The sequence below is a fragment of the Physeter macrocephalus genome, chromosome 16 (genome assembly GCF_002837175.3).
Source record: "Physeter macrocephalus isolate SW-GA chromosome 16, ASM283717v5, whole genome shotgun sequence".
Taxonomy (NCBI): Eukaryota; Metazoa; Chordata; class Mammalia; order Artiodactyla; family Physeteridae; genus Physeter; species Physeter macrocephalus.
In genome coordinates this window covers 63,200,193-63,224,382 of record NC_041229.1, presented here as the reverse complement: position 1 = coordinate 63,224,382, position 24,190 = coordinate 63,200,193, and the positions used below count along the sequence as shown (strand labels likewise).

Here is a 24,190-nt window from a genome sequence, read left to right as displayed (position 1 = left end):
GGTCTTGCCTGTTGCTGAGGGCAGTTGTGGAGTCTTTGTATAGACCTATTCAAGATGCAGACAGAGACCAGGTGACTTAGATGGTTTGGCTGTTCACTTCTTTGATGACCAGTAGTGAGGCTAGAATTTCCCTCATGGACCCCTCCATATTTTTCCAGCCTGTGATTGAGTGAATACCAATATTATTCTTCCCAGGATTCTAATTCTTATATACAAATATGACTTAAATTTTAGTACCATTTTAGAGATTAAAATGTGTTCCTTTAACACCAAATTAAAGGAACTGCAACAAGAACAACTACAAGAAGAAAATTGTGTTAATGTTAAATAACTTTAAAAAATTGCTTTAAGAAATATTTGGCAATTTACTTGAAGAGATCAGAAAAACTTTCTGAGAACTTCTGACCTGAAAATTTTAAATCTTCCCCTGTAAACAAAAGACCTGAATTTTTAAAAAAATCCACAAATTTACTGAGTTTTAAATTTAACCATAAGAGCTTTTATAAAAGCAAAATGTATGCGTTTTGAAAAATTAGGAAAATATAGATAGAAAAGTGAAGAAGATAAAAATCATGAGCCAGACATAACCAGTTTTAACATTTGTTATCTTTACTTCATTTTTCTAGGTGTGTATAAGTCTTACCCTATTTTTTGTTTTTGTTTTTTTCCTGGTTTAAATTGTAAAATGTTTCAAATATACACATATTTTTAAGAAATAACATTAAATGGTATAGTGGAAGTTTCTCTTCCCCCATTAAATAGACAGGCTCATTTTAAAGATATCAAACATTTCAGAAGAGTATAAAAAAGGAAGCTACAGTCATCCAAAGTTCTGCTACCTAATGATAACTATTCTTAATCTTTAGATGAACAACTTTCCAGACATCAATGTAAGCACCTCCACATATACAGATTTTTCGTAATGGGATCATATCATGCATGCTTTCACACTCTATACTATATCATGGACTTCTTATATGTCAATAAAAAGAGATCTACGTTACCATTGTAATAGCATCCTCTTAAAATTATTACAAGCAAGAAGTCATTTTCTCCTTATTTTCATCACTATGTAATGATGCCAAAGCAGTTAGCTGAAGAAAAAGATTAATTTATAAACAACTAGTTGGGCAGTTGGACTATTTTTTTCTACCCATTCTTCATTTTAAAAATCCTATAAACAGTATTAAAATACTGTGTCCAAATTGTGGTTCTGTATGTCTAGAGATAAAATGAGAGGTTAATTTTTAAAGGACAAGAAAAGTTGGGGAAGTGGTTAGGGATTATTGAGATTATTTTGTTCTGTGGGAATAAAAGGCTTAAGTTGAGATTTAACTCGTTTTACATAGTGTATAGTTGGGAGTTGCAGGTACATATAATAAAATGTTTTGTCTTATTTTAATTATCTTAGTTTTTTGACTTTGATTCTCACTATCAAGTGGTAATGGGAAGAGGGAAAAGCCAAAGTAATTATAAGTCATCACAAGGCAGTGTCCTGGGGACAGTCCCCTGGACAGGATGTGCCCTGCCTGAGTGGGAGTCACCATTCACAACATTCAAGACCTCAGATCTGGAGCTCCTCCTCCAGGGTTCAACTCCATGTACCCAGTCTTTCACTTCTCTCAAATATGCATATGTATAGAAGGTTCCTGACTGGCTGGCTTGCTGATTAGATTGATTTATTGATTCAGTTCATTTATCAGCTCGCTCATTCATTCCACATTTGCACTGCTGTTCCTTTGAAATGCCTTCCTTGCTTTGATTGAATTATAGGAAAATATTCTCAATTATTTTTTTTTTGCCTTTGTTCCCTCACATGCCTATCTCAGAAGCCATGTCTTTCATAATGTTTTCCCTTATTCTCCCGTATTTTAGCCCTGGTCTCTGGCCCCAGTGTCATTTTGTATTTTTTTTTTAACTTAAGATTTTATGACTTAAGTAATAATCTTGTCTTTTGAGTAGATTACAAATTATGAGAAAACAGTAATTATGTTTTATTCATCTTTGTAGCCCCCAAAGTATGTATCACAAGGAAATATCCAAGGAAAATCTAACATGTTGAAGCTGAACATTTCTTTTCTTTTCCTTTTCTTCTCTTCTCTTCTTTCTTTTCCTTTCTGTCTCTCCCCTTCCCTCCCTCTGTCTCTTTTTTCTTTCCCTTTCCTTCTTTCCTTTCTTCCTCCCTTCCCCTTCTTTCCCCTCCCTTCCCCTTCTCTCCCCTCCCTTCCCTTCTTCCTTCTCCCTTTTCCTCCCATGCACTAAGCATGAATATTTTGCCTACAAGGTTTCAGGCAGGCTTTTTAAAGGATACAAAAGAAACAGCTTCATAAGGTGTTTCTAGACCATCTTGGTAGGAAAGTATGAGCCAAAATGTTTGTAAGCAAGAGAGTAATAATAGTGCTTGAGGACCAATGCATACATGTTGAAGGAAGTCAAAGGAACAATTACCACGGTGCAGAGTTAGGCAGAGAAGCCCTTCATAAGGAGGTAAGTAATTAGTTGGATACGGATCTTCTTTTACAAAAGTAAGAAAGGAATGTAAGCAGTAGAAAACATAAAGTCTAGCAGTAATTTACCTGTTGCGTGGTGAAGATGAAAGTAGTCACGCAGAGGGAACGTGGCATCTCTAAGGCAGGCTTTGGCTGGCTAACCCAACAGAGGCTTCCCCCAGCAGCATTAGCTCAGGTATTCTCTCCTGTTCTAGTCCCTGTGCATCATGGGTCGAGAAACTCTTGTTACTGCCCTGGAGTTGATTCAGATCAAGGAGACTGACTCCCTCCAACCAAATTCACAAGAAATGAAAGCGTAAATGAGTTACCTGCTTGTTATTTTACAACATGAAGTGGAATGCTGGTATTGTCAAGACCCACGCGTTTTCTCTTTGTAAGCAGAAGTAAAACGATAAGCAGAAGGATCCCTGGTCTGGATAGTGTTACGTGGATGGTTTTTATTTTTTTTACAGTGCTGATTTATATTAATATTTTGGTCATATATTCCTTTTCCTAAAACAAAAGAAAATAAAACAACAAAAGTGCTTTTTTAAATAGAAACAGTGAAGATAAAGAAAAAGGGTTACTTGGTAAACAGGAAAGCAGTTGTTCAGTGGTTAATATATGTTGATTTTATAGTGTAGCTCTCAGAGTTGGGTGATAACTTTTTGGTTGAATGTATCTTATACACACACACATATCTATTTGCATGTATGAATATTCCATTCCTCCTTTTTCTTATGAAGACATTTCATTAATATTGTAGTTTATAAGAGGTTCATTTTTTATGCTTTTGAAGTTTTTTACATTTCTTTTTAAGGATTTTTATGGTTTTCCTCTAAAGGATATGTAATAAAATTCATCAAAACTTATTTTTGTTTAATTAAGATGTGTTTATTAATATTGAAGCAAATATGGGGTGTCTTCTATTTGATTTTACCCTGGAGCAGAATCACTCTTCCCTTGGGTGGATGCCTGTCAGTATTATATGTTTATTTGTAATCCTGATGAATGGCAGAGAGAGACAAAGGAACTCATATTTTTTATCCAGGAAATCTATACCTTTGGAAGAATATTGGGACAAGGGAGCTTTGGAATGGTCATTGAAGCTATTGACAAGGAGACAGAAACTAAGTGGGCAATTAAAAAAGTGAGCAAAGAAAAGGTAAGGCATATCAGCAGCATCCTACTGAGGGCACAGTGCCAGTGCAGGGTGGGGTGGGCAGTACAGTTTTTCACACTAACACAGCTGACCCTGAGGGCCAGGGCCTAGGCTGTTCCCCTGGAGAAATGTGGATATTTCTCTAGCCTTCTGGGACGGGACCAGTTCTTAAACTCAAGTAGACAGGTACTAAAAAGCAAATGAAAGGATTACCTAACATAACCAGCATAACCAAATATAGGTAAAGTTTACCAGAGTGAGCTGAAGGTGAGGGCTGATCGTCAGTTTGTGTAGATGTAGGGCTGTGGGCTAGCGATGCCTTAGTGAGAAATGGGTCCCAGTAGTCTCTCCTGATGTGGTTCTGATATACTTTGTCCCTGTCTTTGCCTTTCCTTTGATTCCCTGTTTCCTCATTGGTAGCTAACTCTGTTTATTCATCCTACCTACTCTTTCAGTTTGAACCACTTTTCCCCCAACTATCTTCTGTACTGTTTACTTGTAATCACTGTATGTCTCACTAGATTTCATTGGAGTGAAGAACGACTGGGCTTCTTTTTAAGGGAGAATCTAAGTCCTCAAGCTTTATATCTGATCATTTCATCAACTTTAAAACACTTTCTATGCCCAAGGAAAAACAAAAGACAACATTAGGTGTTTTTCCCTTGGATTTGCAATGATAAATATTACACTTACAAAAGGAAATAGTAGGTTTTATGTATTCTTTAAAACAAGCCATGGGAATTTATATACCATTTCCCCCTAAAGTTTAATACAGTAACATTAAATCTTAATAAAGGGAGATCCAGAGACCTTCTAGAAATCTTTAGAATTAACTAAATGAATTGTCGGGGCTTCCCTGGTGGCACAGTGGTTGAGAATCCGCCTGCCAATGCAGGGGACATGGGTTCTATCCCTGGTCCGGGAAGATCCCACATGCTGCAGAGCAACTAAGCCCGTGCGCCACAACTACCGAGCCTGTGCTCTAGAGCCCGTGAGCCACGACTACTGAGCCCACGTGCCGCAACTACTGAAGCCCGCGTGCCTAGAGCCTGTGCTCCACAACAAGAGAAGCCACGACAATGAGAAGCCCGTGCACCACGACGAAGAGTAGCTCCCGCTCACTGCAACTAGAGAAAGCCTGCGTGCAGCAACGAAGACCCAACCCAGCCAAAAATAAATAAATAAAGTAAATACATTTGTTAAAAAAAAATAACTAAATGGGATGTTATTTCCTTTGCTCCTTTGGTGTCAGATAGGGTTGGGGTTAGGTTTTAGGGTTATATAGTCAGGATGCCTGCTTGCAACTTTAGGAATTCATAATCTTGCACATACCTATTGATGCTGAGAGTTTACAGGACACTAAGATAGTAAAATAAAGTTATATAGTCAATATGTGAATTGGACAGTATATTACTGCATTATATACAGGTCAAACCATTTGTGGAGGGAGGGAGGAAGAGGATTGAGATGGATATTGTGATAACTCTCCATATCTAGTCTGTATAGGAATTCACTCCTCACAATCACTATTTCTCTTGACCCTCTAGGATAACCTTAAACTGTGACTTTCATCCTCCATGGGTGAGGCACAGAGGGTGGGCAGTTTCCTATCCCTCATGAGATGGTAATGGTTGAAGGGTAAAGGTAATTGGAAGCAGGGATGACAGTAGGAAAAATTTTAACTAGGTAAAATTTGCCTTATGATCAGTCCCTTTCCAGTCCTTCAGGAACTATTATGTCTCTCCCAAACTTGGTGGGGGCAGGGGTTAGGGGTAAGGAGGGAGGAATAAGAACTTTATTATCCCTTTCAGGGATATTTTCATGTGAATGAGGACAATGTTTATCCTTGAATAATGATGGTAATTTAGATATCAAGAGGGGTGATGACTGGGATGGTGGTAGTAGTGGTTAGGGTGGAGAAAGCCCTTCTGGAATTTCTTAGATGACATTGTAGACAGTCAGTTACTTACACCCTGAATGAAGGCCTGGTCAGGTGTGGTTAAGGCTTACTCACATGTAAGGAGATAAGTTGGAGTTAGGTTGGTCTGAAGGCAAAATCTCCATCTCCATCTTGATCGAGCGTGCTCTCTCTCCTCTTTCTCTATCAGATTTTTGAGACTAGGGGACTAGGAAGTAATATAATGCAGGGCTAAGTGTAGAATCTCACTGCCTATTGTTTCTTTTTTTTTTTTTTTTTTTTTTTTTTTTTTTTTTGGCGTTACGCGGGCCCGTTACGCGGGCCTCTCACTGTTGTGGCCTCTCCCGTTGCGGAGCACAGGCTCCGGACGCGCAGGCTCAGCGGCCGTGGCTCACGGGCCCAGCCGCTCCGCGGCATATGGGATCTTCCCGGGCCGAGGCACGAACCCGTGTCCCCTGCATCGGCAGGCGGATTCTCAACCACTGCTCCACCAGGGAAGCCCCTGTTTCTTTTGATATGTATATAAATATAATCAAAACAAAACAACAATAAAACAAAAACATTTTATTTTAACAATTCTAACATTTAATGAGACAGGTGCTTTATATCCATTTTCTAATTGATGTCCCGGGAAAGTAGATTTTGTTTTTATTATGCTAACATCAAAGGATCAATACGATTTTGAAGGAAATTCCAAAAAGCCTATTAAAAATCGCAATAATTTTGTGACATGACAGATACCATGTTGTAGCTAATTTATAGAAACAGTCCAAGAAACATGTGGTTTGAGGCCAAATTATATATCTCTTAAAATTGGACAAAGGATAAGATGGGGCATACTTTAATCTTAACACATAGGTAAGTTGCATGTTACCTTTTGAAAAAGGAACTTCTAAAGAAAATGTAGGAAAAATATTAAATAACTAACTTTTATATTGAGGTATGCAGTAATGAAATTCATATGTGAAATCTATGTTTCCTCATCATTGAAGGCTGGAAGATCTGCTGTGAAGTTACTTGAACGGGAAGTGACCATCCTAAAGAGTGTGAAACACGAACACATTATACATCTAGAACAAGTATTTGAGACGCCTAAGGTAAAGATTTGTCAGGTGCTGCATTTTGAAAATTGTTATTATTACAAAATGAACATCATTCCCTTGGGAAGTAGTCCTTTTGGGACACAGTGGCTCATGTCCTTGGCATGAGTCTGTCACTGGAGATTGATGAGAGCATTCTGGAGGACTTTTTATTGTTGATTTTATAGTTAGGTGTCTGATGATTAGATTGACGTCTTTAGTGAGATTTCTGGTGGCATGTTGAAAACCAATGTTTAAAATTGAAACAACCTCAGATATAACCCATTTGTGACCAGAGCTTCCTTAGAAGTGTCTTTCTTTTTGTTTTGGTCCTTGGTTCTCCAGTAGAGTCTCTTGGAATATTGTAATAATTTTGCAAGTCTAGCTTCATAGTAGAGTTGGTATGGGCATATTTGGCACTATGTAGAAGATATTTTGTCATCTGTGTCTTAAACTAATATGTTTAATCTTCCTTCTTTCCTAGATGTTTTCATTCTTGTCTTTCAATGCTTGTAATTTTCATTTAGAGTTGTTCTGAAGCCTGGGTTATTTGCCATTCTGCCTTCAAGTTGTTTATGCACGTGGGCTTGGGTCTCTGCTCGGAGGCAGTGTGATACAGTGGTTAGGCATGTGGACTCTGGGGTCAGATTGCCTGTGCAATATAATCCTGGCTCCACCACTTATTAGCTCTGAGACCATGGACAAGTTACTCAACCTCTCTATACTTAAGTTTCCTCATCTGTAAGATGGGTTTAGTGATAGTATCAACCTCATTTGGTTGTTGAAGGATTAAATGGGAAAGCAAATATAAAGCATACATCTCATCGACTGTTAGCTATTGTTCTTTGTTTCCTTTGACAGTCTCTAAGGCAGCAGTAGTCAATTTGCGTTATGCATTATTCTTGATTCATTAGAAGTGCTTGATAAATGTTAGAGACCACAGTTACCTTTTATGGGAGCAATATATGGCAGTGGTGCCAGAAGGCTTCTCTACTTTTTCAGTTTTAGAGTTGTGACTTATTTTATCCTCAAATCTGCTTAGAATAGTTTTGCTCTTTATCATCAGTTTTAACCAATTTGATTATGTTGTGCCTTGGTATAGTTGCCTTCATGTATCTTGGCTTGGGGTTCATGGAGCTTCTTGAATCTGTGAGCTTATGGTTTTCATCAAATTAAGGAACATCTTGGCCATTATTTCTTCAAATATTTTTTCTGCCTTCTCCTACTTTTAGGACCTCAAGTACACATGAGATTGCCTGATATTGTCCAAAGCTTACTGATGCTCTATTCATTTTTTTCCAATCTTTTTTCTCTCCCTGTTTAATTTGGCAGAGTTTCTATTGTGATATCTTCAGATTCAGTAATCTCTTTTTCTGTAGCATCATATGTGCTGTTTATCCCTTCCAATGGAAATTTGATTTGGATCATTTTTCTATCTTCCATGTTTCTACTTAACATGCTCACTATTTCCTCCTCCTTAAATATAGTTATAATAACCTTTAATGTCCTTTTCTATTAATTCTATCATATGTGCCATTTCTAGGTCAGTTTTAATTGATTGATTTTTTTCCCCTTCATTATATGCCTGCTTCTTTATATGCCTGTTAATTTTTGATTGGGTGCTGGCTATTTTTTATATTCTTACAACTATTTTTGAGCTTTATTCTGGGACATAGTTAAGTTATTGGAAATAGTTTGATACTTTTCAAGCTTGCTTTAAGCTTTGTTAGGTGGCACCAGAGCAGCCTTTGGTCTAGGGCTAATTTTTCCTAACTAATGAGGGAAGACCCTTTTGAGTATTCTACCCCATGAATAATGAGATTTTCCACTCTGGCTAATGGGAATACAAACCCTTCCTGGCCATGTGTAAGCGCCAGTGATTGTTCCTTGTGATCTTTTCACATGGTTCTTTTCCTAACTTTGGGTTGTTTCCTCATACATATGTGCTGGTTGGTACTTTGCTGAAGAGTCGAGGGTGGCCCTCTGCAAACCTATGGAGCTTTCTCTCCATAGATTTCTCCTCTTTGGTAATCTTCTCTGTGAACTTTAGTTGTCTTGGCCTTCAGGGACTCCCAGCACCATCTCCTCAGTTCATGTAGACTGCTGGGCTCTGTTTGGATTCCTTTTCCCTTCTCTGTGGCTTGGAAACTCTCTCCAGACAGTAAGCTAGGATAATCACGGGGCTGGCCTCATAGGTTTCACCTCTCTCAGGGATCACTGCCCTATGCTGTCTGATGTCTAATGTCTGAAAATTGTTATTTTATGCATTTCGTCCATTTCTTAAGTTGTTTCAGGAGGGAGGGTAGGTCTGATCTGTTACTTCATCTTGGGCACAAGTGGGAGTCCAAATCTAGAATAATTTGAAGGCCAAAGAAACCATCATCTGTGATTGTCTTTTTTATGTATTGTTTGCCCTTGATTCACACAGGTCACATCTGACTCCCCATCTTCCCAACTCACACAAATGCCTAGACCTTCCATTGAAGCCATCTTAAGGATGAATGGAAACTGCTACCTGAAGGGTTAGGCTAAGGTAGTAATGCTGATCATGCAGTTTGACTGTGTAGGGTTTCTTGTGAGTCCAAATGTTCTCCAGGTCTACACGATTACTTTTAATAATTATAGAAAGAGTTGTAAAAAAACTTCTGTTGATATAACTTTTATCAACGTACACATTTTAAAATGACATCAATTTATATTGTAAGCACTGCTAATATAACTTTGCCTTCCAAATAGTTCACTTACCATTTCATTTCATGATCCCTACGGTGCTGTCACTGGAAAATATATGGCCTAGTTCAAAAGCTTATTTACGTGTTAGACTTTGCAGCATTCTGTAGTTACTTTTGAAATTCTAAACATCTTGAGGTTGAGTGAGTCAGAATTTTGACTATAGGAAGAAAGGTTGTTAGCCTTCTCCTCCTGTATTCGTGCTTGCTGACGGAACACAGAAGTTGCACTAGTAGTGGTAATAGAATAGAATCAGATTCCAGAATCTTAAAAACAGCAATGAAAATGTGGTATAGGATAGAATGAAGACATGGAGGGTAGTCTGTGTCTGAATAGCATAGGTATGAAAAAGACATGCATTTTAGTTGACTGTGAATCTTTTTGACTTAATAGATGACTTGGCTATCGGAATACCTAAGGTGATCTTAATATGTATGCACAGAAACAGCAAATATGGAAGAGGCATTTCATTTGTGGCTTTTTACAATTTATACCCAGTTAGTCACTAAGTCCCACTATTTCTCCCGCCAGGTATTTTCACATCTTTTTCTTCTTCCTTCTTTTCTCCATTCTGTGCCTCACACCTACCCTTATAATCAGAGGTCAGCTTACGCAGCATGTGAGCCAGTGGCATGTGGCCTGTTTTTTTATGGCCACATAAGCCAGGTTTTTTACTTTTTTTTTTTTTTTTTTTTTTTGTGGTATGCGGGCCTCCCTCTGCTGCGGCCTCTCCCGTTGCGGAGCACAGGCTCCGGATGCGCAGGCTCAGCGGCCATGGCTCACGGGCCCAGCCGCTCCGTGGCATGTGGGATCCTCCCAGACCAGGGCGTGAACCCGGTTCCCCTGCATCGGCAGGCGGATGCGCAACCACTGCGCCACCAGGGAAGCCCTACATGTTTAAATGATTGGAAAAAACGTAAAAGAGTAATATTTCATGACATGTTAAAATTATATGAAGCTAAATTTCAAAGTCCATAAATAAAGTTTTGTTGTATTGTTTATGGATGCTTTTATGCTGTAACAGCAGAGTTGAGTGGTTGCAAGAGATTGTATGTCCCTCAAAGCCGAAAATATTTACTACCTGGATCTGGCCTTTACAGAAAAAAGTTTGTTGAGTTCTGCTCCTCATTACTGTTAGAGTGCTCATTTAGAAATGCAGAATTGATAGTAGCACATACCTTTCCCCCCACTCCAGACATCGGCTTAAAAATCTTCAGTGGCTCCTTATTGCATATGGGGAAAAAAAAAAAAAAATCCCAGCTCCTTTGTGTGACATCCAAGACTCCTTACAGCCTGACACCAACGTGTTCTTTCTGGCCTCACCCCTCACCATCTCAGTCTTCTCTGACTTACCAAACTCCCAGTGCTATTAACACTGAGATACTTGTTATTCTTTAACTGCCAGCGCTGGTTTCTTTCTTTCTTTCTTTCTTTTTTTTCCTAGCCTTGCAGCGCTGGCATGCGGGATCTTAGTTCCCAACCAGGGATAGAACCTGCGCCCCCTGCAATGGAAGTGTGGAGTCTTAACAACTGGACCACCAGGGAAGTCCTACCAGTGTTGTTTTGAGCTTTGGAGTCTGCAAATGCCATGTGCTATGCCTGTTCTTGCCCATATTCTCTAACCATAAATCCCTATTCAGTCATCCAGACGTGCCTATATGTTGCCTCTTCAGTGAGCATTCTTTGGGCAAAGGCTCCCCTCCTCTGTAACCTCATCACATTTCGGGCATTCCTCTTCTGTCAGCCATTACCCCATGGTATTGTGATTATAGCTAAACTCTGAACTCCTTGAAGGTAAAGACTATGTGTCTTATGCTTCCTTTCTCCTCTAGTATCCTGCATAGTATCTTGTACATGATAGATAACAAATAGTTTTGAATGAATAGGTCGATTGTAACCATATTTCTGCTATACATATACAATATATAACATTTTAAAGATCCTCAACTAAAATTTGTGCTCTCTGTCTCTCTTTTTAAATTTATTATGTCAGAAAGTGTACCTTGTGATGGAGCTTTGTGAAGATGGAGAACTCAGAGAAATTCTGGATAGGAAAGGTCATTTCTCAGAGAATGAGACCAGGTGGATCATTCGAAGTCTCGCCTCAGCTATAGCCTATCTTCACAATAAGGGTAAGAAGAGGATCACCCAGCTCACTGACTCCATGAGCGCAGATACCACTTTTGTTTAAGGGCGATTGTATTCAGGGTTCATAGTCACAGAAATAATGCCTACTAATATGGAAGATTTTCTTTTAAAAATTAAGAAACGTTTTCCTTTTTAACTTTATAGATATATTTTAATTAGAAGCAAGGCAGGTATGCAATTACATTGTACACAGACAAGATGAAATTATGAATGTTTCTACAGAACAGTTTGAAAAGAAGCTAATATTATCAAATCAAAAATAGAAAATCAATAATAAAAGTGAAATTTCTAAAAACACATATATTAATAATGTTAAAAATCTATATATTCTAGGCATTTAAAAATTTTTAGATTAATTATTAGAGCAGTTTTAGGTTCACAGCAAAATTGAGAAGTTACAGAGAGTCCCAGATACCTCTGCCCATGCATGCACATCCTGCCCCGTTATCAGCATCCCCCATCAGAGTGGTACATTTGCTACAATTGATGAACCTACATTGACACATCATTATAACCCAAAATCCATAGTTTGGATCCATAGATATCCAAAATTCTATGGATTTTGACAAATGTATAATGATACGTATTCACCAGTATAGTACCATATGGGAATCTTTTCACTACTTTAAAATCCACATTTTAATATTATTCTAATTCTTCTAATTGCTTTACTGTTCTTTAGTGTTATTGCTACTGTTTTTCCTCGTGCTTCTGCTTTTTTTCCTTCAATGTTAATTTGGCTTACATGTGACTTTAGAAACTTCTCATTTTATAGATGAGAAAAAGCTTTGTTCCAGAGAGGTGAAGTGACATGGTTAGGTGTGGCAGAGCTGGTACTGGAACCCAGGGGTTCATTCAGCATATATTTCTTGAGATATTTCTTGAGCACCTACAGCATTGTGGTTAGTTCTAGAGTTACAGAAGTTAAAAGACAAGGCACCTGCCCCTCAAGGAAATTGAGAGGCAGATGGGAGATGGAGTACAGAAAACAAACTGTAATGCAACATGATAATTTCTGAAAGCCATATAAAGTGCAGGGAGCATAGGTATATTAAGTGCCTCATTTGACTTGGAAAGTCAGGGAAGAATTCACAGAGGAAGCAAAACTTGAGCTGAAGAATACAAACTCAGACGAAAAAGGGAGGGCTTTCCAGGCAGAGGGCAACAATTTTTGCAAGGGCAGGAAACCAAAGGCTTAATATTATGCTAATGTCGATTCTCCCACATTAAGCTGTAAATTCAGTATAATTTCAAACTAAATCTTAGCAGGATTTTTCATGGAACTTGATAAAATTATTTTGAAATGGGTGAGAATAGTAAAGAAAACAATGAAAAAGAAGAACAGCAGAGGCAGCAGAGAGACTTGCCCTGCCAACTAGTAAAACATATTATAAAGATAAATTAAAATTAAGATTTTGTGGTATTTATGTAAGAAGAGATAAGGAGAACAATAGAAACAATAAAAATTCCAACACAGGCTGGAACTGTGTAAGGGAACTGTAAATAATTAGGTATGATTGCCAGTCCAGGGCTCATTCAGCTTCATCTTTCCAGAAATTATGCCTATAACTTTTTAAGTTTAGGGAAATGATTGCTATGGATATGAATTGAATCAGTTATTTGCAAAGGAAATATTTGGTACATGAGAGTATTTGCATGTACATAAAAGTCCTACCTGAGCTCTGACATGTTCAACTGGAGATTTTATGTCTCAGGGGGTTTTGTTTTTAATTTTGATGTATAGAGTAGGAAAGTGGTACTGATGTTGTAGAAAAATATACTGAAATAAGTGTAGTTTGTATACGTATTGCCAGGTTGCAGTATGTTAAATGTTTATACTGGCAATAACATATGCATAGACGTAAAGAAGTAATCCTCTATTTGAAGAGCGAAGGACATGGGAAACCTTCCCGGGCTTGTAAGTACACGTGTCTCCCTCCTCCAGGGAATACCTAACCTTGGACAGGATCCTCTTCCACACTTACCAGGCCACTTGTCATGAAGAGCAGCCAGTTGGAGCAGCAGGGGATTGGGGAGAGGTGAGGGAGTCAAAGAAAATGGCTCCTAAGGTTAGAAACATGGAGAAAAGGGATTTGAATATCAGGGAATAGAAGAGGGCAGGATTATACCTGGCCCTCCTCAAATTTTTCAACAGTGGATGTTAACTGGTCAAGTATATTTATTTGTTCTATTTGTGTCCTCTCTAATTATTTTTTCATTATCCATTTCATTTGATTTGTTGTTTATTTTCTTGGTAGATATAGTACATAGAGATCTAAAACTGGAAAACATAATGGTTAAAAGCAGCTTTATTGATGCTAACGATGAAATGACCTTAAACATAAAGGTAAGATATTAGAAATGGTGGTAAGTATTTGCCTATAAACAGTTTGATAGTGAAGTGGCAAAGTACATCCTCTTTTTAGATACATTTTGAAAGCTTTTAAGCAGCCAAAACTAAGTGCTTGTGCTAAAAAAATTAAAATTTTTCACAAAAGAGGTTGTGACTGACAAGAATAATTTTACAAGTTAAGTGGTGCTATTGAATTTTTCTAAAGTACGTATTCATTTGGATAGTTCTAAATCATTAGTTAATAGCAAACAAACAGATGCTCTTAATTCTAATTAATTTCGAAATTATGCCTGGTAATTTGATGTAAATGTGTTACAGATCTAGAGAAAAAGTGCACCTTGGCTATGCCATTGATACTAAATTAATGCTAAAGTCTGTATTTCTCATTTAAAAATACCCAAATTTAATAATTTGGGTATTAATATTTATGTCCTTAGAAAAATTAATGTGCCAAGTATTTATTCTTGAAGACTTTATTCAAATTAAGTGTTCCTTAATGTCAAATAAATGATAGGATACATTATTTATTACTTAGCACTTTAAAAGTGGCTGCTTTCAAAATATATGAATGTGTTAATTTAGGAATAAAATGTTGTCTGTGAATAACTTGCTCTGTTGCATTTAAATAGGTTTAACGGCATTGTTGTTTTATCCAAGTAAAGTAAATGTTCTTAAATATTTCCTGCTCTATGAGAGCAGGAATTCTGTGTGTCTTATTCACTGTTGGTACCTGGAGTAGTGCCTGAAACATAGTATGTGCTCAATTAATATTTTGTGCATAAAGGAATAAATGCTCTCCAAAGAACTGAATTGGATCATGAAGCTTTTATATATTTGATATCTGTATAAATTTTCTGTGGAGGAAGATATGTATCATAATGCTCCAAGTAGGATCATGTGAACACTCCTGGAGAAATTTATTAATCTCTTTAGAAAAATAGTGATATCACATTGTTGATAGGAATATTTTCTTACTCCATACGGTACTGGAAACTTTCCATTCAGTATCTGTGGACCAAAAGCCTATCTTTGGTTGTGTGATCAATAAATGTGTTTTTCTGCTTTCAGCCCAAGGCTGTTCCAACTTGGAAGACAAGACCAAGGGCACGTACTGAATATTTAATAACCAAATGTTTAATGACCAAGATTTAGAACTGAGCAGAAAGACTGCAGTTGCAGCAGTAGGCCTCCTGTGTATTTGTAGCTATATTGTGGTTTTTTTCCTGTTAATTTGCTTCTCGTAGTTTTTAATAGTATAATAATTTTTTAAATTAATATACTCTAGAAACACAAAGGAAATAATAGTAAAGAAAAGATAGCCTTTACTAGAGATAATGTTTTATAAATAATTATTAAAGGGGGGAGTTTCCCTGAGTGCTGACGAGGATAATGATTTGCATTTATAACAGTGCTTTAAACTGAACATAGCTTGAGCATCAGAAAAATAGATGATAAACTTACTAAGGCCAGAATGTATTTTACAGTGAAAGAACTTTGTAAAAATAACTTTTTTATTTGAAAATAAGTTAAATGCCTTCTTGCAAGAACAACTTCCTATGTTGAACTGGTGAATTTAATTAGAAGGAATGAACAATCAACATCATGGGTGTTTTCTCAAGATTTGACAAACCAAGCTTCTCTTTACCAAGTTTCTTCTTCACAAGGAGGGGTGGGTGGGGAGGGGAAGCAAGGTCCTTATTAGTAATACAAGTAAAGCCCTTCCGTCCTGAAGAATCCCTGAATTAAATGCAATACAATGCGGTGAAAGTCCTATTTGCAGAATGAGTGAATTCTGGGACTGGAACACAGGTGACTCCGTATGAGTTTCTTCTTGTAGGTGACTGATTTTGGTTTAGCGGTGAAGAAGCAAGGAAGGAGTGAAGCCATGCTGCAGACCACATGTGGGACACCTATCTATATGGGTAAGTTAGTAGACTTAAAATGATTTTTTTTCTATATGAAAAAGTAGAACAACTAGTATGGATTAAAACTTGAGCAGTTCAATTTCACATCATGACTTAATGGCCCTGATCAAGCTACCTTTTCTTAGGTCAAATAATTTTAGTTGTTTTAGCAGATTTCTCATAGTTCTTATCTTCAAAGATTATAGTTTTCATTATTTCTTTGGGCTCTTCTTATAGCTGTTTATGTCTCTTAGGTAATCATACACCCAAACTTAATTATTGTTTTATTAATTCATGCTAAAATCATGAGTATGTTTTGCTTCTTTCCATTTTTTATCCAATTTCATTGCCATTCAGTGGTTTCTCATAGGGTACTGATTAAATATATTTTATAAACCAAGTTTCCCATTTTTCTAAATGTGATTTTTAACAGCTTTCCTGAAGTATAATTTAAATACCATAAAAATGTACCATTCAGTGATTTTTTCATACATTCACAGAGTTGTGCAACATCACCACAATCCAGTTTTAGAACAGTTCTACCCCCAGAAGTTGCCTCATGCCCGTTTGCACTCAATCTCATTCCCATCCCAACCCCAGGTAACCACTAATCCTTATCTCTCTAGATTTGCTGTTTCTGGACATTTCATATAAATGGGATCATGCAATATGTAGGCTTATACACCTGGCTTCTTTCACATAGCATGATGTTTTTGAGGTACATCCCTGTTGCAATCTGTTTCTTTATATTGCTGTACAGTTGTCCATTGTATGTTGTTTATATATTTATTAGCTGATGGGCATGTGGATTGTTTCCAGTTTGGAGCTATTATGAATAATCCTGCTATGGACATTCGTGTACAAGTTTTTTTTTTTTTTTACGCTTTTTAAAAAATTTATTTATTTTATTTTATTTATTTTTGGCTATGTTGGGTCTTCGTTGCTGTGCGCAGGCTTTCTCTAGTTGCGGCAAGGGGGGAGCTTCTCTTCATTGCGGTGCGCAGGCTTCTCATTGCGTTGTCTTCTCTTGTTGCAGAGCACGGGCTCTAGGCGTGCGGGCTTCTGTAGTTGTGGCTCGCGGACTCAGTAGTTGTGGCTCGCAGGCTCTAGAGAACAGGCTCAGTAGTTGTGGCGCATGGACTTAGTTGCTCCATGGCATGTGGGATTTTCCCGGACCAGGGCTTGAACCCGTGACCCCTGCACTGGCAGGCGGATTCTTTTTTTTTTTTTTTGGGGTACGTGGGCCTCTCACCGCTGTGGCCTCTCCCGTTGCGGAGCACAGGCTCTGGATGCGCAGGCTCAGCGGCCATGGCTCACGGGCCCAGCTGCTCCGCGGCATGTGGGATCTTCCCGGACCAGGGCACGAACCCATGTCCCCTGCATCGGCAGGCGGACTCCCAACCACGGCGCCACCAGGGAAGCCCTGGCAGGCGGATTCTTAACCACTGCGCCACCAGGGAAGTCCCTCGTGTACAAGTTTTTATGTGGACATGTGCTTCATTTTCCTTGGGTAGCTACTGAGGAGTGAAATTGCTGGGGCATATATTATTTATGTTTATACTTTGTAAGAAACTGCCAAACAATTTTCCAAAGTGGCTCTAATATTTTACCTTTGCACTAGCTATGTATGGGAGTTCCAGTTTCTTCACATCCTTGCTAACTCTTTATATTATCTATCTTTTTAATTATAGCCATTCTAGTGGTTATGAAGTAGTATCTCATTGTGATTTTTAATTTGTATTACCTTAATGACCAATGATGTTGAGTATCTTTTCATGTACTTATTAGTCATTCATATATCTTCTCTGATGAAATGTCTATTCAAATCTGTACCTATTGAGATGATCATATATTTTTTCTCTTTAAATTTATTATTGAAATAATTACATTAATAGATTTTTAAAATGTTGAACCATCCTTGTACTTTTGGATTAAACCCCACTTGGTTTAATGTACTGCCATATTCAATTTGTCACCACTTTATTTAGGAACTTTGAGTGTAGCTTTCTTTCTTTCAGCTGCCCTTGTCTTTTTTGATGTTAGGGTTATAATATCCTCATTTTAAAAATAAAATATTTTCACTTTTTGAATGCTCATGAACCACTTAAACAATAGAAATTACCTGTTCATTAATTATTTGATGAAATTTCCCCTTAAAATTTTTTGGTCCTGATACCCTTTGGGGGATAAAGTTTCTATTATTAATTTATATTAGGTTATTCAAGTTTTTCACATCTTCTTGAGTCATTTTGAGAATTTATGTTTTTCAGAAAATTTCAAAATATCCAGTGTAACATTTGCAAAAATGAATCCTGTGTTCAATCACAGAGAAAACTCCTAAAAGTTGGAAACCTTTAAGTCACCATTACCTAGTATAATGAAGAAAGCCAGACAGAAAAAGGCTAGATAAATTAACACACATTCACATGAGCATCAAACACATCCCAACCACCTAGAAAATTTAACCCCCCCACCCCCCTGGCAACCACCCATTTGTTCTCTATATCTATGAACCTGTATCCATTTTGTATTATAGTGTTTGTTTTGTTTTTTAGATTCCACATATAAGTAAGATCATACAGTATTTGTCTTTCTCTTTCTAGCTTATTTCACTTGGCATAATAACCTCAAGAACCATCCATGTTGTTGCAAATGGCAAGATTGAATTTTTTATGGCTGAGTAGTATTCTATTGTATATGTAAACCACATCTTCTTTATCCATTCGTCTATCAGTGGGCACTTAGGTTGCTTCCATATCTTGGCTATTGTAAATAATGCTGCATTAAACATAGGGGTGCAGACATCTTTTCAAATTTGTATTTTTGTTTTTGGGGTTTTTTTTCCAGAAAAATACCCAGAAGTAGAATTGCTGGATCGTATGGCAGTTTTATTTTTAACTGTTTGAAGAATCTTCATACTATCTTCCAGAGTGGCTGCACCAATTTCCATTCCTACCAACCAGTGCATGAGGGTTCCCTTTTCTCCACATCCTCACCAACATCTGCTACTTGTTGTCTTTTTGGTGGTAGCCATTCTGACAGGGGGGAGGTGATATCTCATTGTAGCTTTAATTTGCATTTCCCTGATGGTTAGAGTTGTTGAGCACCTTTTCACGTGCCTGTTGGCCCTCTGTATGTCTTCTTTGGAAAATGTCTATTCAGGTCCTCTGCCCATTTTTAAATCAGGTTGTTTGGTTTTTTGATGTTGAGTTGTATGATTCTTGGTATATTTTGATTATTAACTGTTATCAGATATATCATTTGCAAATATCTTTTCCCATTTAGCAGGTGGCCTTTTCACTTTGTTGATAGTTTCCTTCTTTGTGCAAAAGCTTTTTAATTTGTTGTAGTCCCATTTGCTTATTTTTGCTTTTGTTTCCCTTGCCTGAGGAGACACATACAAAAAATATTGCTAAGACCTGTGTCAAAGAGCATACTGCCTATGTTTTCTTCTAGGGGGTTTATGGTTTCAGGTCTTACATTTAAGTCCTTTATCAATTTTGAGATTATTTAAGTTGTATATGGTATGAGAAACTAGTCCATTTTGAGTCTTTTGCATGTAGCTGTCCAGTTTTCCCAACATCATTTATTGAAGAGGCTGTCATTTCTCCATTGTATATTCTTGCCTCCTTTGTCATAGATTAATTGACCATATAAGTGTGGGTTCGTTTCTGGCTCTCTGTTGTGCTCCATTGATCTATGTGTCTGTTTTTTGTGCCAGTACCATACTGTTTTGATTACTGTCACTTTGTATTATAGTTTGAAATCAAGCAGCATGATATCTCCAGCTCTTTTCTTTCTCAATATTACTTTGGCTATTCAGGAGGGTCTTTTGTGTTTCCATACAAATTTTAGAATTATTTGTTCTAGTCTGTGAAAAATACCATTGTTATTTTGGTAGGGATTGCACTGAATCTCTAGATTGCCTTGGGAAGTATGGTCATTTAAATAATATAAATTCTTCATCCATGAGCATGGTATATCTTTCCATTTGTGTCTTCAATTTCTTTCATCATTGTCTTGTAGTTTTCTGAGCACAGGTCTTTTACCTCCTTAGTTAGATTTATTCCTAGGTATTTTATTCTTTTTGATGCAATTGTAAATGGGATTGTTGTCTTTTTTTTTTAATTGACGTATTGTTGATTTACAATGTTGTGTTAATTTCTGCTGTACAGCAAAGTGATTCAGTTATACATATGTATACATTCTTTTTTATATTGTTTCCTTTATAGTTTAGCATGGGATATTGAATATAGTTCCCTATGCTATGCAGTAGGACCTTGTTGTTTATTCATTCTATATATAATAGTTTGCATCTGCTAACCCCAAACTCTCAATCCACCCCTCCCCTACTCCCCTTCCCTCTTGGAAACCACAAGTCTCTTCTCTATGTCTGAGAGTCTGTTTCTGTTTTGTAGATAGGTTCATTTGTGTCATATTTTAGATTCCACATATAGGTGATATCATATGGTATTTGTCTTTCTCTTTCTGACTTACTTCACTTAGTATGATAGTCTCTAAGTCCATCCATATTGCTGCAAATGGCATTATTTCATTCTTTTTTTTACTGCTGCGTAGTATTCCATTGTATATATGTATGACATCTTCTTTATGCATTCATCTGTCAATGGACATTTAGGTTGTTTCCATGTCTTTGCTATTGTGAATAGTGCTAGTATGATTGTAGGGGTGCATGTAGCCTTTTGAATTAGAGTTTTGTCCAGATATATGCCTGGCAGTAGGATTGCTGGATCATGTGGCAGCTCTATTTTTAGTTTTTTGAGAAACCTACATGCTATTTTCCATAGTGGCTGCATCAATTTACATTCTCATAACAGTGTAAGAGGGTTCCTTTTTCTCCACACCCTCTCCAGCATTTGTTATTTGTAGACTTTTTAATGATGGTCATTCGGACCTGTGTGAGGTGGTACCTCATTGTAGTTTTGATTTGCATTTCTCTAATAATCAGCGATGTTGAGCATCTTTTCATGTGCCTGTTGGCCGTCTGTCTCTCTTCTTTGGAGAAATGTCTATTTCGGTCTTCTGTCCATTTTTTGATTGGGTTGTTTGTTTTTTTTTTTGTTGTGTTGTATGAGCTGTTTGTATATTTTGGAAATTAAACCCTTGTTGGTCGCATCATTTGCAGATATTTTCTCCCAGGCTGTAGGTTATCTTTTCATTTTGTTTATGGTTTCCCTTTGCCGTACAGAAGCTTGTAAGTTTGATTAGGTCCCATTTGTTTATTTTTGCTTTTATTTCTATTGCCTTGGCAGACTGACTTAAGAACAGTTTGGTATGATTTATGTTAGAGAATGTCTTGCCTATGTTCTCTTCTAGGAGTTTTATGGTATCATGTCTTATATTTGAGTCTTTAAGCCATTTTGAGTTTATTTTTGTGTGTGGTGTGAGGGTGTGTTCTAACTTCACTGATTTACATGTGGCTGTCCAGCTTTCCCAATACCACTTGTTGAAGAGACTGTCTTCTTTCCATTGTACATTCTTGCCTCCTTTGTCAAAGATTAATTGACTTTAGGTGTGTAGGTTTGTTTCTGGGCTCACTATTCTGTTCCATTGATCCATATGTGGGATTGTTTTCTTAATTTCTTTTTCTGATAATTTGTTGTTAGTGTACAGAAATGCAATAAATATCTAAATATTAATTCTGTATCCTGCAACTTTACTGAATTCATTTATTCTAATAGTTCTTTGTTGGCATTTTTAGGATTTTCTGTATACAGTGTCATGTCATCTGCAAACAGTGATGGCTTTAATTCTTCCTTTCCAATTTGGATTCCTTTTATTTCTTTTTCTTATCTGATGGCCATGGCTAGGACTTCCAATACTATATTGAATAAAAGTGGTGAGAGTGGACATCCTTGTCTTTTTCCTGCTCTTAGAGGATATGCTTTCAGCTTTTTACCATTGAGTATGATGTTCACTGTGGGTTTGTCATTATGGCCTTTATTATATTGAGGTATGTTCCCTCTATACCCACTTTCTGGAGAGTTTTTGTCATAAAAGGATGTTGAATTTTGTCAAAAGCTTTTTCTGCATCTATTAGGATGATCATATGGTTTTTACCCTTCAATTTGTTAATGTGGTGTATCACATTGATTGATTTGAAGATATTGAACCATCCTTGAGTTCCTGGACTAAATATCACTTACTCATGGTGTATGATTCTTTTAATGTTTTATTGAATTTGGTTTGCTAAGATTTTGTTGAGGTTTTTCTATATCTGGTTCATCAGTGATATTGGCCTATAATTTTCTTTTTTGTGGTATCTTTACCTGCTTTTGATAGCAGGCTGACACTGGCCTTGTAGAATAAGTTTGGAAATCCTCCTTCCTCTTCAGCTTTTTGGAATAGCTTGATAAGGATAGGTGTTAATTCTTCTTAAGTGTTTTATAGAATTTACCTGTGAAGCTATCTGGTCTTGGACTTCTGTTTGTTGGGAGTTTTAAAATTACTGATCCAATTTTATTACTGGTAATTGGTCTCTTCATATTTTCTATTTCTTCCTGATTCAGTCTTGGGAGATTGTACATTTCAAGGAATTTATCTGTTCCTTCTAAATTGTCCATTTTATTGTTATATAATTGTTCATAGTAATCTCTTACAGTACTTTGTATTTCTGTGGTGTTGGTTGTAACTTCTCTTTCATTCTGATTTTATTTGTGTCTTCTATCTTTTTTCTTGATGAGTCTTGCTAAAGGTTTATCAATTTTTTCTTTTTGAAGAACTAGCTGTTAGTTTCATTGTTCTTTTCTATATCTTTTTAGTCTCTATTTCTTTTATTTCCGATCTGATCTTTATTTTTTCTTCCATCTACTAATTTTGGGTTTTGTTTGTTCTTCTTTTTCTAGTTCCTTTAGGGGTAAGGCTAGATTGTTTATTTGAGGTTTTTCTTGTTTCCTGAGGTAAGGCTTGTGTCTCCATAAACTTCCCTCTTAGAACTACTTTTGCTGTGTCCCACAGATTTTAGATCACTGTATTCCCATTTTTATTTCTCTTTAGGTATTTTTGATTTCCTCTTTGACTTATTCAGTGGACCACTGGTTGTTTAGTAGTATATTATTTAGACTTCATGTGTTTGTGCTTTTTGCAGTTTTTTTTTCCCTCATTTTGCCCAATTCTCTGTGTCTATTTCTATGTATCAGGTATGTTGGTTGCGTTTTCTGATCTTGGAGAAGTGGCCTTATATAGGAGATGTCCTGTGGGGCCCAGCAGCATGCTCCTCTCTGGTCACTGGAGCTATATGTTCTCGGGGCAACTCCTATGTGGGCTGCATGTACCCTTCTGCTGTGGTGGGGCTGACTACTGTGAGCACACTGGTAGGTGGGACTGGCCCCCAGCCTGGTTGGCTTTGAGGCTGTGTCACGTCCAGTGGCTCTGGGCCTGCTAGAAGGTGGGGTAGGCTTACTGCAGGGTTAACTGCATGGGGCTGCTGCTGGCCTGCTGGTGGGCAAGGCTGGGTTCCCACATGGCGTCTGAATGGTATGGGGGGCTTAGTGCTGGTGTAAGTCTGCTGGTGGGCAGGCCAGGTCTTGGCAGCTGTCTACCAGGGGGTGTGGGGCTGGTGGATGGGGCAGGTCCTGGCGCTAATAAGCTAGGGGGAGGCATCCAAAATGGTGCTTACCAGCACCAGTGTCCACGTGTTACAATGAACTCCCCAAAATGGCTGCTGCCAGTCCCCAGGGGGAGTCCTAGTTGCTCCCTCCCTCTCTGGGAGGTTTTCCAAGATCAGCAAGTGGGTCTGACCCATTTTCAAAGTACTGCCTCTGAGCTGGGATTCAGAGTGGGTGAGATTTTGTATGCACCCTTGAAGAGTGGAGTCTCTTGTTTGCTGTAGCGCTCCAGCTCTCCCCGACATAAGCCCTGCTGGTTTTCAGAGGGAGACGTTCTGGGGGCTTTGTATTCCTGGTGCAGTGCCCCCTGGGCTGGGGAGCCTGATGTGGGACCACGAGCCCTCACTCCCTGGGGAGGACCTCAAGACCGTGACATTCCTCCTGTTTGTGGCTCGCCGATCTGAGAGCATAGGTCCTAACTCTACTGTGTCTGCACCCCTCCTATCCATATTCTTGTAGTTCCTACTTATGTCTTTAGTTGTGGAAATTGTTTTCTTCTGGTTTTCAGGTCATTCCTATAGACAGTTGCTCTGTAAATGGTGGTAATTTTGGTGTGTCTGTGGAAGTTCACAGTCTTCCTGCTCTGTCATCTCAGTCACCCAGTCAATATTGTTAATTAATTAATTTATTTATTAATTTATTTATTTATTTATTTATTTGCGGTACGCGGGCCTCTCACTGCTGTGGCCTCTCCCGCTGCGGAGCACAGGCTCCGGACGCGCAGGCTCAGCGGCCATGGCTCGCGGGCCTAGCCGCTCCGCGGCATGTGGGATCTTCCC

At 37.8% G+C, this 24,190-nt stretch overlaps 1 protein-coding gene across 7 annotated transcripts in view; it reads left to right on the top strand.

Annotated features, from left to right (window-relative positions):
- STK33 (serine/threonine kinase 33) overlaps positions 1-24,190 on the top strand; it is a 176,872-nt gene that overhangs the window by 101,567 nt on the left and 51,115 nt on the right. For 5 of the 7 annotated variants that reach the window (XM_028501585.1, XM_024118912.2, XM_007115862.2 and 2 more), the window contains 5 exons: positions 3,541-3,654; positions 6,562-6,666; positions 11,372-11,510; positions 13,785-13,873; positions 15,717-15,801. In XM_028501585.1, coding sequence (XP_028357386.1) covers positions 3,586-3,654; positions 6,562-6,666; positions 11,372-11,510; positions 13,785-13,873; positions 15,717-15,801 — 487 coding nt within the window. In that variant the 5' untranslated portion in view covers positions 3,541-3,585. Of the gene's footprint in view, positions 1-2,353; positions 2,488-3,540; positions 3,655-6,561; positions 6,667-11,371; positions 11,511-13,784; positions 13,874-15,716; positions 15,802-24,190 lie in introns of those variants that run through there. The other 2 variants (XM_028501583.1, XM_028501581.1) reach the window with 2 other exon arrangements.